At 31.9% G+C, this 17498-nt stretch overlaps 2 protein-coding genes across 2 annotated transcripts; one reads left to right on the top strand and one right to left on the bottom strand.

Moving 5' to 3' along the window:
- Positions 1 to 600: 600 nt before the first annotated feature.
- LOC139493242 (actin-like) lies at positions 601 to 6208 on the bottom strand. Its single transcript, XM_071281472.1, has 3 exons — positions 6078 to 6208; positions 3468 to 3691; positions 601 to 1764 (listed from the first exon to the last, which is right to left on the bottom strand). The coding sequence occupies exons 2-3, from the start codon at positions 3588 to 3590 to the stop codon at positions 760 to 762; spliced, it is 1128 nt and encodes a 375-aa protein (XP_071137573.1). The 5' UTR covers positions 3591 to 3691; positions 6078 to 6208; the 3' UTR covers positions 601 to 759.
- A 1951-nt stretch (positions 6209 to 8159) lies between these two features.
- LOC139493240 (uncharacterized) lies at positions 8160 to 16617 on the top strand. The gene is made up of 12 exons (XM_071281470.1): positions 8160 to 8227; positions 8733 to 8870; positions 9577 to 9656; positions 10034 to 10105; positions 10406 to 10541; positions 11253 to 11387; positions 12073 to 12146; positions 12800 to 12877; positions 13815 to 14097; positions 14991 to 15109; positions 15355 to 15451; positions 16350 to 16617. Exons 1-12 carry the CDS (start codon positions 8194 to 8196, stop codon positions 16598 to 16600), a joined length of 1497 nt encoding a protein of 498 aa, XP_071137571.1. The 5' UTR covers positions 8160 to 8193; the 3' UTR covers positions 16601 to 16617.
- Positions 16618 to 17498: the final 881 nt, after the last annotated feature.

Raw genomic sequence — 17498 nt, 5'->3', positions numbered from 1 at the left:
TTGTATCTCGGAATGCAACACATTACAGTCATAATAAATGAATTAGTAACATCAGGTGCACCATTTTTTAAAAGAGTTTGAAAGTGTTTTAAAGTTAAGGAAATGTGTTAAGTGCATGATTATGTGATAAAATTCACTATTCTGAAGAAGTCAATATACGCATGTGCATTCAAATTTTGTTGGATTTAGAGCATGGGTTTGATAAAAAAGCGAAAAAGAAACCTCATATTAGATAAGAAACATGGCCAGTAGGGATGTTAAGCTAGATCAAAAGCAAATAATCTATATGAATGAACTAATTGATGAAGCGGTCAAATCGATGAACAGCCAATACTGCGAAATTAAGAAAAAAGGCACAACTGGAGAACCGAACTATCAATATTAAAAAAACTAAACCAAGGAGTCGGATAGATAGCCTAAGAACAAAGAGCCTTTAAAAAGTTTATAACAACGAAAAGTCAATTCAAATCTAAATATATGAAATCGATTAATGATCTTTACAATAAAACCGTCTATCAATATTTTATTGTGCTTTATGTAAATGCATATAGAGTTAACAATTCTTTTTTCAACGAATGTAAATATGTTAAAATCTTCTGGTTACATTAATATATAGTCTTTGGATTTAAAATCGAAAACCGACATTATAATGAAATCAATTGTATTATAATCTTCATAGTTTCCTACATCTAAAAATCATTTTACAAATTGGAACAAAGAATAGATTGCAGCTCATTTCTTATCAAGTTGTTTTGTAGTTTAAAAACACTTTCTGTGCACGATTGCTGGTCCGGATTCGTTGTATTCCTGTTTGCTGATCAACATGTTTTGGAATTTGGACATTGACGCCAAGATGGAACCCCCGATCCAGGCAGAATATTTTCTTTCTGGTGGAGCAATAACCTTGACCTCCGACGTTTGTGGAGCAAGTTGTATGATTTCTGTCTGCATACGGTCGGCAATACCAGGAAATAAAGTTGACCCACCAGAAAGTAAGATATTAGCATACAATTCATTACGAATTTCATCATTACACTTTTCGATACTTTTGCATATTGCCTCATGCATACCTAGTGAGTCTATGCCCAAGAAAGATGGCTGAAACATTGCCTCTGGACATCTGAATCTTTCATTGCCGATTGTGATAACCTGTCCGTCAGGTAGTTCATAGCTTTTCTCTAAAGCTGACGAAAAAGCAGATGTTCGCATTTCTTGTTCAAAGTCTAATGCTACATAGCACATTTTTTCTTTTATGTCTCTTACGATTTCTTTTCCTGCTTTGGCTGTAAATGAATATCCTCGTTCTGTCACAATTTGCATCAGATAGTCTGTTAGGTAAGTTCCGGCTAGATCCAACCCCAAAATAGCATGAGTAATAGCATTACCTTCGTAGACAGGTACAATATTGGTTACACCTTCACCAGAAAGTAACACAATGCCAGTTGTACGACCAGAAGCGTATAACGACGTAACAGCCGGATTAACAACATACATAGCTTGACAATTAAAGGTTTCGAACATAATCTGTGTCATCTTTTCTCTGTTGGATTTAGCAATGAGGGAAGCCTCTGTCAGACAAACGCCATAGTCTTCGGGCGCAATACGCAGTTCTTTGTAGAAAGTATAATGCCAGATTTTCTCCATATCTTCCCAGTTTGTGACAACTCCGTGTTCAATTGGGTATTTAAGTGTAAGAATTCCTCTTCTGCTTTCGGCTTCGTCCCCAACAAAGTAGTGTTTCGGTTCTACACTACCCATCACGCCCTGTAAACCACAAAATGTGTATAACAATTTCAATTTGTTTTTTAATTCCCCTATAGCAATTTTGTTCCCCTCGTTTACCCTTCAATTTACACTTTTTTTACACGGGTCTAGTACCAAACATCAGAAAACATTACAATTTTTACTGGTCGGTTCATTTTGAATCTGAGATATTATAAATTGTACCTTAATATCTTTTTTGACTCGGACATACAAACATGAATATGCATTTAAGTTTTGCTGCGAGATCGGGATGTCAATCTCAAAATCTTTGCGGAGCTTTGAAGAAATTATTAGCAAAAATTGATTAGACGTTTCAATTAGCATATACAACTTATACATATATATCTAATTAGCACTGTATATACTACAGCTGTGCTATTTGAGCAGTCAAATTGCATTGACCGTATATTCATATGTGATATTCAGTCACTGACCATATATCACCTTGTTTATGACGTTGACAATGTGTTTCCGTAGAGTTTTATTTATGACGTCAATAAAACATACAGGTTCGCGGAAATTTTACGTCTTCCATTCAAAATTAAGAAATTTACCCTAAATACTTCATTTAGAACAGTTATAAGAGTTGCAGTATATAAAGAATAACCATGCATTGTCTCTAAGTATCAAAGTTATTTGTATTCGGCTAGAAACAGGTAGAAATGCTCGGCACAGCCTCGCTTTCTACCTGTTACTAAGTCTTGTAAAAATAATCTTGACATTTCGAGACAATGTATGGTTATTCTATATATATATATATGTTTGTGTTTTGGTGACAATGTTTGTTTGTTTGCAAAATGAATTTATTTGTATTTAATTATTTCTTTTAGTCATTCAAACAGGGTCATTGGACAAACGTTCAAGCAATCAGTAGGGAATATTTTATTCAACGCATTCTCCACAGTTGGCCATTCACAAAGGTAATTAATACCACGTTTGATTGATACGACATTGTATTAGGTTTAAATACCAAAATTAAAAAAGAAATGTTCAAGTCCTCTAAGGATCGGTTCCCATTATCACTTTGAAGTGTAGTATTTGTTTTCATTTTTTATGACAAATTTTGTATCAACTTATTTCTTTTAGTCATTCAACCATGGACATTAAGCGAACGTGCAAACAATCGTTTGCAAACATTACAATCAGCACATTTTCCACAGCTGGGCAGCTCGCAGCTGTATTAAGTGGCATGTTTCCTTAGTATAAGGACACATTTTGTTAATTCATTTCACATTTAGAATTATTCAAGTCATCTATGGTTCTTATTCGAAACATGTAATAACAGTCATTGTCTCAAGTGGTTACCATGGATGTATAAGACGGAATTTTCTCATATATAAGCAACTATATGATAAATTAAGAGTTTGATAAAACGCGTCACAAAAAAATAAATGCGTAACCAAGAAGGTGCATACGTAGGTGTTCCTACACCAACCAATTATCAATTATCTTCAAATATGTTCACTGGTAACGTGTATCCACATATAGCATTGTAACTTTACCTAGGTATTCATTTTTTTCTTAAAGTTTCTTCTCGGTCTGTTACGACAAGGAAAAGAAACGAATATAAGGTTTAAATAAATCGTACACAAACACACATATGTGCTGTCAAATGTAAAAAGGGAACAAGAACAGATCCGAAATATACAAATTTTAAATATTATAAAATTAAAGAAGTTTTGAAACTTTGCATGTTAACAAACTTTTCGGGTTCTTCCAACAATTGATGGAAATACAGCTCGTGGACAATCCTCTCCAGCAAATCCAGCTTTATACATTCCTGATCCATTGTCAAATACCAAAGCAGCTACGTCTTCACCGTCCATTGTGTTTATTTCAATTTTATGTTTAATCTGTTACAACAATGGACTGTGAAGATTTCGAAATTCACACCAGTTTTATTCACCAGACTTCCTCGTCTTTGCACCTTAGGAAAGAAAGTGATAAGTCCTCATAAATTAATAGCAATAAGAAGATCATACATCTTCTTTTTATATATACAATTAGATCTGCATAATATCTTGACTTGTATGTAGTAATTGAAATACAGTTGAAAACTAAACTTTAGGACAATGGAGAAGATTTCAATTTTGCCATAATTTAATCCTTTCGTTTTTATCTTGAAACATTTAATGCACCTGATCAAGAATTGGGAGGAAATTCTAGTAAAAAGTATACTTTACAGGTTATTGTTCTTATAATGAATAGTGTTATGAATGATTGCTGCTTCAAATAAGCTGTAGAACTAATTGTTGTTTCAGATAAATTTGTAGTTATTACGTGTTTAACTTACGTCAACAGGGCTAGGTCATTTTGTTACATGGTCAAGAATGTTTAACATGATATACAAATATGTCTTCTTTTCCAAATCTATGATATTACTTAATTATATTTTAACGTCTTTTGCTTTCTTTTTGTCCTGATTGTGTATGTTTTTTCTTTGACCCATGTACATGAATTGGTATCGATCCCCCTTCACCTTTGCGAAAATCTAATGCATAACCCTGTTGAAAAATACTAGCTTCTATAAAACGTTACATCACAACGCTACCTAAACTTAACCGACCGTGCAAGGACTGCATAGTCAGTCAAGGTCGTTAAGAACTTCCATGTGTTGTACCAAAACTTTATGGAAAAAGCAATGCATCTATAAATACAACATAATGCACATTGAAAAATGAAAATTTAATGATAAAAATTCCTCAAACCTGGATTTTTATCAACAGAGAATTTTGTAACCAATGAAACATCTGAAAGAGAGATTTCAGGATGTACATCAAATGGTATTGAAATTGGAAGATAATATCAAAGGTAAAGTTTCCCATAGTGACAAAATCATTTAAAATATACTAAATATGCTGAGAATACACAATTAAAAGTCACATAAGCACCAAGGTAATACAAATATAACTTGTTAATTAAGGAAACACTTTTTTGTAAAAAACTTTGCTATGTTGATAAACTCCTTATACATGGTATACAAGAACAAGCGGAGCGAAAGATACCAAAGGGACATCCAAAATCACAAATTGAAAATAACCTGACAACGTTAACTCCGTGGTCAAAGAGAAAAAAAACAGACAAACAACAGTACATTTGTACACAAAACAAAACATAGAAAACCAAAGAAAAAGACTAATCAGCACACCCCACCAAAAAATGAGGATGATCTCAGGTGTTCCGGAAGGGTGAGCAGATCCTGTTCCAAATGTGTCACTGTTGTGTTGCTCATGCAAGTACAAACCCGGCAAAATTTGAATTCGGTAGGTTACATTAGTAAAAAAAAAAGGGACGGGATCGATTTAACGAAATTTGAAACATACCCGCTATCATCTGTAAAACAGATATTTCCATAATGGTTAACCAACTCGTGATGGTGTCCGTAACATTGACAATTGATTGATAACAACTCACCATAGGAACAATTGTTTTAAATAATTTTGGAAATGCAGTTGTTTGGAATTTTATTAACGTGATTAAGTATGTTATTAAGAAATACCAATTTTAGCCACTATTTACAAAAGAAAAAAGATTGCAAAATAGAATGGATATAATACAAAAACCATTGCTATCTTTTTGCCTAAAAATAATGTCATGGAGAATAGCGATGTACAGATGTGTATATTTACTTTTAATCTTTTTCATATCTAAAACGTAGTTATAGTGGGATGGTGTATGTGTTAGCCTGTGCTTTAATAATATTGTTAGGATGAATGTAATGTATATATAAAGCATGCTTTTTACAAATTACCGCATTAAATTAACGAAAAGTCAAGGGTTATCTTAATATGATGTGTTTCATTAATATACGATAACACATGTCAAACATTAAATGCTGACCAATAAAACTGAACGTTGCGTTTCATAAATTAGACATGTTAGTCAGTTAGTGGTACAATTACTTTTCATTCAAACATTGAATTAGTACATGCAGCAGATGGCTGCAGGATTTGTATTTGTACATGAACATTAATTAACACAGAAGTTGGATTTACACTGATGTTTACAGTCCCGAGTTCTATGTTTAATATGTTACTGAATAGTGTTCCCTCCCTTCAAATTCATGGAAGGGAGAGATGCAAATTGTATTCGATGTTTATCAGCCTTCAAAGATTTTAAGTCACCAAATGGTACGATATTCATGGACATTTTGTTCCGAATTTATCAAGAGGCAACTTTCTGTTTGATCTATTGTTAATTATGGCATGCGTTTAATTCTGATCTAAATATAGACGTGCATCTGAATAAAATGAATACTTAATTATTAAAACGCAATTAACAATTGAAGAAAGGAGACAATTCATCATCCTTACCCTGTGTTTTTTGGGTCAAATTTACAGCAGTTTCAAATACGAATAACACCGTCAAAAACGTTCATGGATAGCAACATGCAAAAATATTATCGAAGAAAATCTAGCCCAGCAATAGCAAGCTTTCCTGTGATAATTCATTGGTATAAACTATTTTGTGAAGATATCGCTATCTCAAATTAATAAAGTAGACAGTCATGTGAGTTCTAAAGTCTTTTAAGTCCACCTGTGATAAAAATAAAGATAGCTTTATTTTCAAGGTCAAGATTTTACCCTACACAACTATGATACTAGATTTATACGTTCTTCGAATGTGTTCAAAACTAAATTCCGCGATCTCCACACTTCCATTTGTATAACATGGTAGCCGATTCATCAAGTTGGAAACTTGACAAAAAATATCAATATAGCGTGTAGTCGGTTATAAAAGGCTCTAAAATGAAGAAATGTAACTTAATTTATAACAAAACAACTCACGAAAATTAAAATGACAGACAGGAACAAAAACAACTAAACTACGTGCTCCTGACGTTTGACATGCACATACATAATGTAGATGGTTCAAATATGTTCGTGTGCGCTCAACTCTTCCTCTACCTTAGGACAGTTGCTTAACAGCACAACACAAGAACAACATGTTTAAATTGGATTAAATTGGCTAACTTCAAATGATCGGCACGACGCACAGAATTCAATAGCATAAAACAATAAACACAAAGCACATATACTCGAAGGTTCTTAAAACTAGTTCAAAACGAATTACAACTTATAACTAAATAATGTTTTCCCAGATTAAAGTATCAAGAGAGGGGAGAAAGATACCAGAGGGATAGTCAAACTCATAGATTGAAAAAAAAACTGACAACGTCATGGCTAAAAAATATAAAAGACAAACAGACAAATAAAAGTACAGAATACACAACATAAAACACTAAAGAATCAGCAACACGAACCTCACCAAAAACGGGAGGTGATCTGTTCAAATCCAACGAATTTATTGCCATGACGTCATAAACAGTCGAGGGAACGCATCACCTTTTGCATTGCCAAATTGCAAATGATGAAAGATGATTCAAATATTTGTTAAATAGATTGTTACAAATTTTAAGCATCTACCCCCGAAATGTGATGAAATTACATTCAATACATGATCAAACATCGATATCATAATATACGTTTTCATGCATCATGCATTATTGATAAGAATTCAGACAAAGTTAAGAATTGAGAATGGTATTGCCTACTTATTGTTAAAAGAAAGATAAACTCTAATGTCGAATTTATTTCGTTTTTTTGTATCACAATCGCAAAATAAATTTAATGGTAAAAAAAAACCAATCAATCTATCTTATTGAAGGTTTATCAACTGCTATATTGCAAAACTCAATACGGTTTAACAACATCTCATATTGAAAACCAAACATCTAAAATCCGATTTTCTGGTTTGTTTATTCCAGAGTTCCTTTAACTCAATTTTAACTGATACATTAAAGGCATTTTTCACAAATCGAAGTATTCTTAAATTAACTTGATTTAAAATATACATTTTACTTGAGATAGACGAAAGGATGTTGATCCCGTTTTATTCCTTCGAATTTTCCGATTTGTGGCTCAAGAGTTACAATGTACGGGACTTTGATTAATTGATTTTAGTAAATTACTTTTATACCGTGCTTCGATAACTCGAGTTTTCTTTAATTCATTTGTAAAGTCTTTTGGCAAAGCTTTATATCGAAGTAAGTTGTTAAGACTATACGCGTAAAGGAACCCCTATTTGATCTCCTCTGATCGTTGGGGAGTTTGTCGTCACAGTTTTTAGTTTTCAATGAAGTATTTGTCTGTTCATTAGTTATCTTCTTATTATGACGTGATCTGTTATTTCCTCATAACTGTGAATTTTTACACTCTACTGAGATCATATCAACTCCAAGTGTTTTAAAAAATATTACATACAATTAATACTGTGTGGACATTACGTACAACATGATGGTAAATTTGTCTTATGACATTTGATTCGAATAAAGGACATCTAGGCCTAAGGAAACATCTGTATATCAATAACCGTTCTTATCTGTCACACAGTGATTATATCCTATATTGGGGTCAAAACAATCTCAACATGTCCGTAGTTTCATTTATTCTATGTATTCTGAGTAAGTAGTTTATCTTATTTTGCTTTGACCAAATCGTTTAACAGCAGCAAGTTGGAACTAAATGCAGGTAATTTTAACTCTTCGCGCTTCGATTCAACCAGACTATAAATGAATCATAGGTTGTTAAAAATCGAACCGTTACTCAGTTACAAACATTTTACTTAAATGCTACTTTCTGAAGGATTCTAGGATATCTTGATCTATAATGAAACGAGTTTAGGACATTTGTTGTTACTTTCATCTAAAACAACTTCTGTTTCAAAGGGACACTCAAATTCATAAGTGGAAAATAAATTGTTAACGCCATGGCAAGGTACGACCGGGGTAAGGAAATCCTTTTCAACATGTGAAACTAGTATTCGTGTTCATAAACGAACAAACCAGAAGATAGGTATAATTCGATCCGGAGAAAGAGAGGACGGAATTTGGCTTTATCTTATGTTTAGCATACATTGTACAATTATGTACGTAATATATAAACAATTATAAAACATATCTTTTCCAGTGTTCGTGAGTGGATATAAAGGTGATATTTGTGAGGATATTGACACAACCTTCTGTAAAGGAATCAATTCAAATAGGCCTGACATGTGTAGTAATGCTTGTATTTCAACTGTATGTAAACGATCATGCGGTCTATGTCGTAAGTTTACAAATAAAACGCTCACATCCAACAAAAAACAGTTTTTTTTTTCTGTATATATATTTCAGATAGTTCCCAAAATAGTGTGAACATAATTATGTGCTAGATGCACAAGTTTTACATTTTTGTACGTATCGAATATATTAATACTTCAGATTTAAAGACATAAAGGAGGGGGAGTATAAGACAAGGTTATAATGATTTCGCCTCAAATTCAAAAGACAACACACCCTTTTCTCTTTACGCCTTATAAACGTTTGTCAAATGATACTATCTTGAATGATTTATAAAAATGTTAGATATATTATGTCTGTTTGTTTTAATCACACATCGTTGTTTATATAATGGCAATTTATGCAACTTTCATACTAGCCATCAAAAAACTATATTTCAGCATTTTCAACACTAGAACATTTCTTTACCAAGTTAGGAATATAAAAGTTATTAAAGATTCGTATGATGAATTTTAGCTTTTGATTTCTACATTTTGTTAGGGACCTTCCATTTTTGAATTTTCATTGGAGTATTTGTGTTATTTTACCTTTTCAACGCTGTAGACATTTAACGAGTTAACTTCGTTCTAAAGCACATTCATAAGAAATCAGATTTTGCATATTCATAACAGAATATTAAAAAAGGAGAAACAATTATATAAAATCAATTATCTCTGCCCAGTTTCATTAGATAAAAGATTATATCTTATCAGCATTGCAGTGTTATTCCTGTTCTGATATCGATGACGTCACATCATGTAATACAATACAGACATGTCCAAATTCTGATGATGTGAGTACACACTAATATTTTGTATGTAACTAGTACATGCTCGTATTAACTAAAGATTATCTTCATACGCTATGTTTAAAAATGTTATTATAAATTATTTTTTGAAATCTTTGACGGTGATTTGACATTGCACGGACTAACATGATATTAAAATAAGATACCAATTTCTTCTAATCCTATGATTTCGTTCATTTTTATTTTACTAGAAGGATGTTTTCAAACACATTTAAGCAGCATACGTGGCGAGACTTGAACAGTATTTTGTTCGATTTTTACAAATGTAATGCATAAAGATTCTTTAAATCGGTTATACATCTTACATATTGTTTGTTTGTTAATCATTGTTAATCTAAACCAAAAGTATTTTTGCCTTTCAGTTTTGTTTTACAACTCAAACATTTTCAGATCGATTTAGGGAAACTTATCGATTAGGATGCGCCTCAAACAACGTAAGTGATTTTACTTTAACATCAATTCAGATATATTTTTCCATTGAAATCTACATCATGTATACTGTCAGATCATCATGCAATATTAATTTTAATCAAATTTACTTATTGTGAAACATTTCAACTATTAAGTCAAAGTTACAATCATTCGTGTGTTTGTGTGTGTGTTTGTATTGAAGAGATTGGGTAGAACATTTTTCTAAAAGTTGAATTATAATTAATGATTTCAAACTTGCCTTTAATATTCTGGTATATCATGTACTTATCGAGTGAATGCTGAGTTATAATTAATGATTTCAGACTTGCCATCAGTATTCTGGTATATCACGTACTTATCGAGTGAATGTTGATGCTGGGTGTTGCAATACTGACAAATGCAACAACAAACCTCCAGTTTTACTTCACATGAAACCAGCTGTTACGCATCTAATTACATGTAAGACTTGTAAAGAGAAGGCAAATCTAGTTCCAATAAAAATTACACATCCGTAGACGCACTTCAATAAAACTGACAAAGTGTGATTTTTTTTAAAGGAATATTATTTCGAGTATACCAATCATGAGTAATGCACAATAGAGTGTCCATTCGTTTGACGTGTTTTATTATTTGATTTTGCCATTTAAGTAGGGAATTTAAGTTTTGAATTTTCCTCGGAGTTCAGTATTTTACTTTTTAAATGTAACTAATGATGATAACAAATGAAGTATGGAATAGACAGACAACACTGGTTTCGATGACTTAAGAAAAACTATGAAACGACATACAATAGTCAACGAATACTATGCAAAAAGCAAATGCAAAACCAATCAAAAACCGAACTGCACGCTTTTTACAAAGTTTTTACAAAAAGATAACATATTCAACTCTAGTATCATCCATTGTTGTATAAATTTTGTTCACCGCAAGTAAACATCATTGACTATGTGTATTAATAATTGCGGTTATATAAAATCTTAACGTATTTGTATACCGTTATATTTTTATTTGATCGGTTGAAAAAAAAGTAGTTCCTTGTTTAATTTTTGTCTGTGTTTTTTATCTAGATTATTTCTTTAAATGTAGTATGTAATTAATTCCTTTCAAATTAATAAGCCATTTTTAATTGTAAAATATGCTTTACACTGCATAATAAAATTTCTTATTTAGACACAACAGCCAATTTCTCGACGTGTATGGATATTGATCAAATACTATGTAAAAACTTAAAAGATAAGCATTCTGATTTGTGTATGAATGACTGTATCTCTCATCAGCTATGTCCAAACACTTGTTCACAATGTGGTGAGTAGATTATAATTAGATGACATAGGTTGCTTTTAAACTCATGCTTTTGTCGGGACGTCATTGTTTATTTAAACCACCTCGAAGTTTTTCCATGAAGTAGGGAAAGTGGTACGTCGGAGAAAGATCCAAATGTATATTTAATTATCACGTTTGAATGAACATAGAAACATTCGAATTATACATGAATGTTACATGTTTTATGTTAGCAAGGAGACGAAACGTAGCATACAGTACTCATAACTATTTATACAATGACTTATAATCTTGCATTTTCTATTCTCATATACATTTAAGAAGTTAGATCAGAATTATAGGATCTTAGAAAATACATAAGTACGATATTAATTATATGATTATGCTAAACGTTGTCTTCACTTAGATCAACAAATTCTTCTATATGATTATTATAAAGAATGTGTAATATCATTTAAATTACCACATCTACTGTCATGTTTATGTAAACCAATATCATTTACAACATTTACTCTTTTTCAAATGAATAGAAGCGGGCTATTATATATTTTTTCAGTTTTTGATTAATATCTCTGAAGTTAATATTATAGACAATAAGGCTTGTAGCCTTTTTCTCAAGTAGAACTGTTAAACCGTCTAATACTTTACATGTTTCCCGACCTGTTATCAATAGTTAATATGTGATTTGTTTAGATAAAATTATTTTCAGTTCAATGTCTACAATGCAGTGGTGTATCCAATCCTTCTGAATGCAAAACAACCACAGTTTGTGGAAAAGGACAGGTAGGCTTCATATAATCCCTTTGAAATGTCTACATGTATAATAATAATAATAATAATAATAATAATAATATTAATAATAATAATAATAATAATAATAATAATAATAATAATAATAATAATAATAATAATAATAATAATAATAATAATAATAGAATAATAATATATTACTTAGGCATACACTCTAAAGTAATCATAAGTTTTCATGTAAAAAGTGACTTCTCAAAAATACTGAACTCCAAGAAACTTCAAAACGGAAAGTCAATAATCAAATGGCAAAAAGAAATAAAGAACATCAAACGCATGGACAACAAATATCATATTCCTGTCTTGGTAAGGCTTTCTCGAATGTAGAAAATGGTCGATTAAACCTGGTTTTATAGCGCTAAACCTCTCACTTGTATGACAGTCGCATCAAACATCAAATCCATTATATTGACAAAGATGCGTGTAAAATTGCTACCTTTTTCTACTTGTTTTGTAAGGATGATGTGAAAGCTTATTTATCATGAACATGCTTTAGAATAGAGTTAACGCATTTAATTTCTACTGTATTGAAACAGAATGTTAACATAAAGAAATAATTATAAGTACAAAATAACTTTTAATGACTTATTTCACTTCTGTGTATTTATATCTACATGTTTTGCCCGAAGGAATGTTTTGTTACAGAAACACTACAGATGACTCAAATGGGAACACAAGCATTACAGCTAGGATGTACGAATGAACAGGTTTGGCTAAAATATTGTTTTATACATACATGTATGTATATAATTTGATTTGATAGAAATTCAAAAGCAAACAAGTAGGCTTATGGAAATACTGATATTGAAAAGAAAAAGCAATCATTATGAGATAATGTAAAAATAATTCAATATTGTGCATGATTGTAAAAAGCACAAAAATCACAAATGAAAAGATCTATTTTTTTCTAATACCAAGAAGAGCAAGAATTTAAATGATTGTATGCCATATGCCGTAAATCAAACCCCAATAAAAGTACAAGCGACAAAGAAAACATATAAATATATAAAAAGAAGACAAACAAAATCTTATATAAGTGTTTAACATATTAAATTTCATTTACAGATTTTAATGATCATATCAATACCTCCTTTGCTCTTTTAAGTTAGCTGTAACACCAGAAATGGTCAAATATATACAGAACACAAGTGTTATCTAACAAGTTATCGGAACAGTTTAAAAAACGCATTTTTCAAATTTTTTTTTAGAATATGCCCTCTGAGACTTTTAATTTCATTTATGTAAATATTAACAAAGCATTTTCCATAAGGACTTTTTTATGGCTAAAACTGTACCACTTTTACATAAAGTTTTGAAAAAAACATATCCTAGAATGAAAAGTTCATATGCACAACTATTTTGTTCAAAGGTCAAATTAAAGGGCTGTGCGGCATATTATTAACGTGTATATGCCCCGAACTTCGAAGAGTTTTAACTGACACTTCAATTCTAAACTACCCATACCTTGACTTTACGTTATACACAGATTTGAATTTAACCGAAATGAATATGAATATAAGTTTCACACACAGATTTAAGACATACGAATATGGTTAAGTTTTGCTCTTTGATCTTTTAGAGATACACATATTGTTTATTTTTACACCTTGAGAGATATAAATGTTGTTTATTTTTCATATTAAGATTTGTCATCAAATGAACATCACCCACCATGATAGTTTGATACATAACATATTTGGGAGACGACACGAACGGTTTGTGTTGAGAGGTGGCTGTTGTAAAGGAAATATGTGTAATGCATATCCATTCTTGTTTACCTCGTCTAACCCTAGTCCATCAACGACTGTTACTCATCTACAAAGTACGATATATACAAACCAAGGCACATCACACCACGTTCCGTCGTTATCTGGAGTTTCACAACATGTTCCGACTACCCCTTTAGCAACAACGTCAAACTCACTAGGTGACTATATTATTAGTTACATAGTGTGCTAGTGACCTAACTAGCACACTATGTAACGAATTTATCTTACCGAATATCTTAACGTGTGAAATTAAGACTAGTGATTCTCAAAATGAGCATTCAATACTGTTAGCAATAAGAAAATACTTCCATTGATCCTACAAAAACAGATGCCAACAGTAACGACTTGTAAGGTTTAAATGTGTTTTATGAATTTATTTCAATCTTAATCATCAATTTTTTCGTCTGTTGGAACTTTTTAGTTTTTTTCTCAGTACCGTTTGGTTTTTATAAAGGGACATAACACCATTACTAACCGTGTATGAAATAAGCCCCGCCCCCTTCTTACCTAATATGGAATATAAAGGGACGTAACTCCACTACAAACCGTGTATGAGATAAGCCCCGCCTCCCTACTAACCTAATATCAAATATACACGGTTTGCACGCGGACGCTTTTAACCAATCATATTCCTAGAAATGTATAGGAGGTAAGCTAATAATTCATACATTCATCTAACATTAATGCAATTGTATTTTATTAATTTTTTTAGTGATAATAAAATGGAAAAGATGTGGTCATATAGGCAATGAAACAATTCTTCACAAGAAACGAAATGACAATGAAATCATCAACTAAAGGTCACCATACGGCCTTCAACTATTAGATAAACTCATACGACATTGTAAGCGTTAAATGGCCCCGAGATCCAGTATACGTATATCTACTAAAAATACAGTTAGAAAGATATCCGGAAACGTACACTTTTGAACAATATCATATGGGAATATTTTTGGTGATTTTACTGTTTGAAGGTGAAATAATTCTATTAGATTATTAGTATTAACTCAAAAATGTCAACAAAAGATTATACCATTCATATTTTATAAAGTGACTAGCTATACAGATTGCTCGTCCGCTGTACATGTCAGATGTCCCGATACTTTCTATCCATACCATGGAGCTTGTTTCATGACAGGACCTGTACCACTGACGTATACTGAAAGTAAAGTAAGTAGTGAAAAAAGGTTCCCATAAACACCATACTCTCAAATGCAATAGATTCATAAGTTAAAAAAGTTGATTTGATAAAGTCATTGGAAGATACTAGACTTACACTTTAATACACCAACTAGACTCGTTTTTTACAGAAAACTTTTCAGAGACAAACACTCAGCTGAATAATGTTCCCCTATTTTTGTACATCTTCATGAAAATTCTTTTCTATGGACTTCAAAGCTTTTGATAACTTGTAGGCATACTGTGAGAGACATTGTTTACGATTGGCTGAATTTGATCGTGAAGCCGAAATGACTGCAGTGACCAGAAATTTTGTTCATCATCATTCAATTGGTAAGTTAAAAGGAGTAGTGTTGTCCCCCACGCAATAAGTTGTTGGGGACATGTTTATCAAAGGTTTATTGGAGCAATAAATTAAAGAGAAAATTGCATTTAAAAAGGGGCTCTGAAGCGTATATTTCTCTAAAACATTTATACAAAGTTTTAAAGAATAAAAAAAGTAAATAGTGTAATCCTTGCAGAGATTTGATATGTGCAATGCAGCGGACATTAGAACTTTGTTCTTTTGTTTGTAATAAAAAAAAAGATTATTAGACGCAAAATTGCAATAAGACAAATGAATAAACCCAGATGTAAATGAGTTAAATGATTCACCCAAAACAACTCATTTATATGATAATAAAGTGAACAAGAATCCAAGAATCACTATCTTACTACACCATTTTCCGGACTATCTTTGCTGTTGACGCGTGTCGTAGGAACTTTAGTGACCTTATATTGTGTATTGCAATCGCATAAAAATTACGTTCTTTTTCGTCTGTTAATGTTCCAGTCCTTGATCTGCAATCCACATATTTCTCATAAGTAAACATAAAACAAGATTAACTCCATTTTCTAAGGCGCCAATTGCAATCTTCAAGTGCAAAACTTGAATGTATAAATCACAAAATGAATAATGCAACAATGTCAATAATCAGTGAACGTACGGAAGTGCGAAATTCCGGATCGTAGGACAATCAGACAATGTTTTATTTCTGTTTACTATTGAAACATGTTACCATTGATAATTACTAGCTTTAAGCGATGTATTATTGTTGACCATGCGATATTTCGGCGTTCTTGGCATCAGCTGATAGGGTGATATTCAAAGGTACTAAACAATTATTGTCAATATATCTGAAACCAAATGCCAATCTTTTTTTCTATATTATATATATATAACTTTTAATAGGTGGTCCTCTGTATGTTGGTGCTATAAGTGAGACATTGTCCTCTGGAACAAAGTGGTTATGGGCACGAGGTCATTTGGACGTTGATGTACTGATGTGGGTCCATTATAACGGATACGGAAACTGCGCTGTTACAAGAGAACTGATTACCTATTCAGGAAAACACAGATATTCAGATTTCGGACTTGAAGACGTTAATTGTACACAAAGATTTAAACCCTTATGCCAGTTGTTCTTGCGTGTTTCAAATTAAATATCTTGTTTTTTGAAGTAGTTTTGGTATTTTCATTTCATAATGTATCTTTTGTATAGTCCACTCATTGGTTTCCGCGAATGGCATTTTAAAGAAGTTAGATGATACCAAAATGCTAGATGCTATCGAAAACCGTTAATCCCATACATACTGGATACCTGTTCCTCGTTAAAAGTTTTGTGTCTGATCATTCTGAAGATATTTTTACGAAATTTGAACGGACGTCAATCTATTTAATAGTACGGAAAGTTTTTGTCATATATAGCATAAATGATATACGCTTAAAGTAATATGGGAGTATAAACGAAAACGTATGAATGTGTTTATACTTTGTCAAAATGTAGTTTATTGGTTTGCTTTCGAAATCCATCGATATTTAGAAGACAGTGTGAGAGTTTTATTGAATTGGGAATATAAATTTGAAAGCAAAATGAGACATCAGAAATAACGGGATTTATAAAAAAGAAGATGTGGTATGATTGCCAATGAGACAACTATCCATAAAAGACCAAAATGAAGCGCATTAACAACTATAGGTCACCGTACGGCCTTCAACAATGAGCAAAGCCCATACCGCATAGTCATCTATAAAAGGCCCCGATAAGACAATGTAAAACAATTCAAACGAGAAAACTAACGACCTTATTTATGTAAAAAAATGAACGAAAAACAAATATGTAACACATAAACAAACAACAACCACTGAATTTCAGGTTCCTGACTTGGGACAGGCATATACATAAATAATGTGGCGGGGTTAAACATGTTAGCGTGATCCCAACCCTCCCCCTAACCTGGGACAGTGGTATAACAGTACAACATAAGAACGAACTATAAAAATCAGTTGAAAAAGGCTTAACTCATCAGATGGACAAAAATACAAGTGGACGTGGCCGGG

This window comes from Mytilus edulis, chromosome 10, assembly GCF_963676685.1.
Source record: "Mytilus edulis chromosome 10, xbMytEdul2.2, whole genome shotgun sequence".
Classification (NCBI taxonomy): Eukaryota; Metazoa; Mollusca; class Bivalvia; order Mytilida; family Mytilidae; genus Mytilus; species Mytilus edulis.
This window is presented reverse-complemented; position numbering and strand designations above follow the sequence as displayed.

Excerpts from the sequence above, each read along its gene's own strand:
- LOC139493240 (XM_071281470.1), top strand. The coding sequence starts at position 8,194 with ATGTCCGTAGTTTCATTTATTCTATGTATTCTGA. Across the intron at positions 9,657-10,033 it reads CATGTCCAAATTCTGATGAT|TTTTGTTTTACAACTCAAAC; the intron begins GTGAGTACACAC and ends TTTGCCTTTCAG. Across the intron at positions 15,110-15,354 it reads TGACGTATACTGAAAGTAAA|GCATACTGTGAGAGACATTG; the intron begins GTAAGTAGTGAA and ends GATAACTTGTAG.
- LOC139493242 (XM_071281472.1), bottom strand. The coding sequence starts at position 3,590 with ATGGACGGTGAAGACGTAGCTGCTTTGGTATTTGACAATGGATCAGGA. Across the intron at positions 1,765-3,467 it reads TTGTTGGAAGAACCCGAAAA|GGCGTGATGGGTAGTGTAGA; the intron begins GTTTGTTAACAT and ends TGTGGTTTACAG.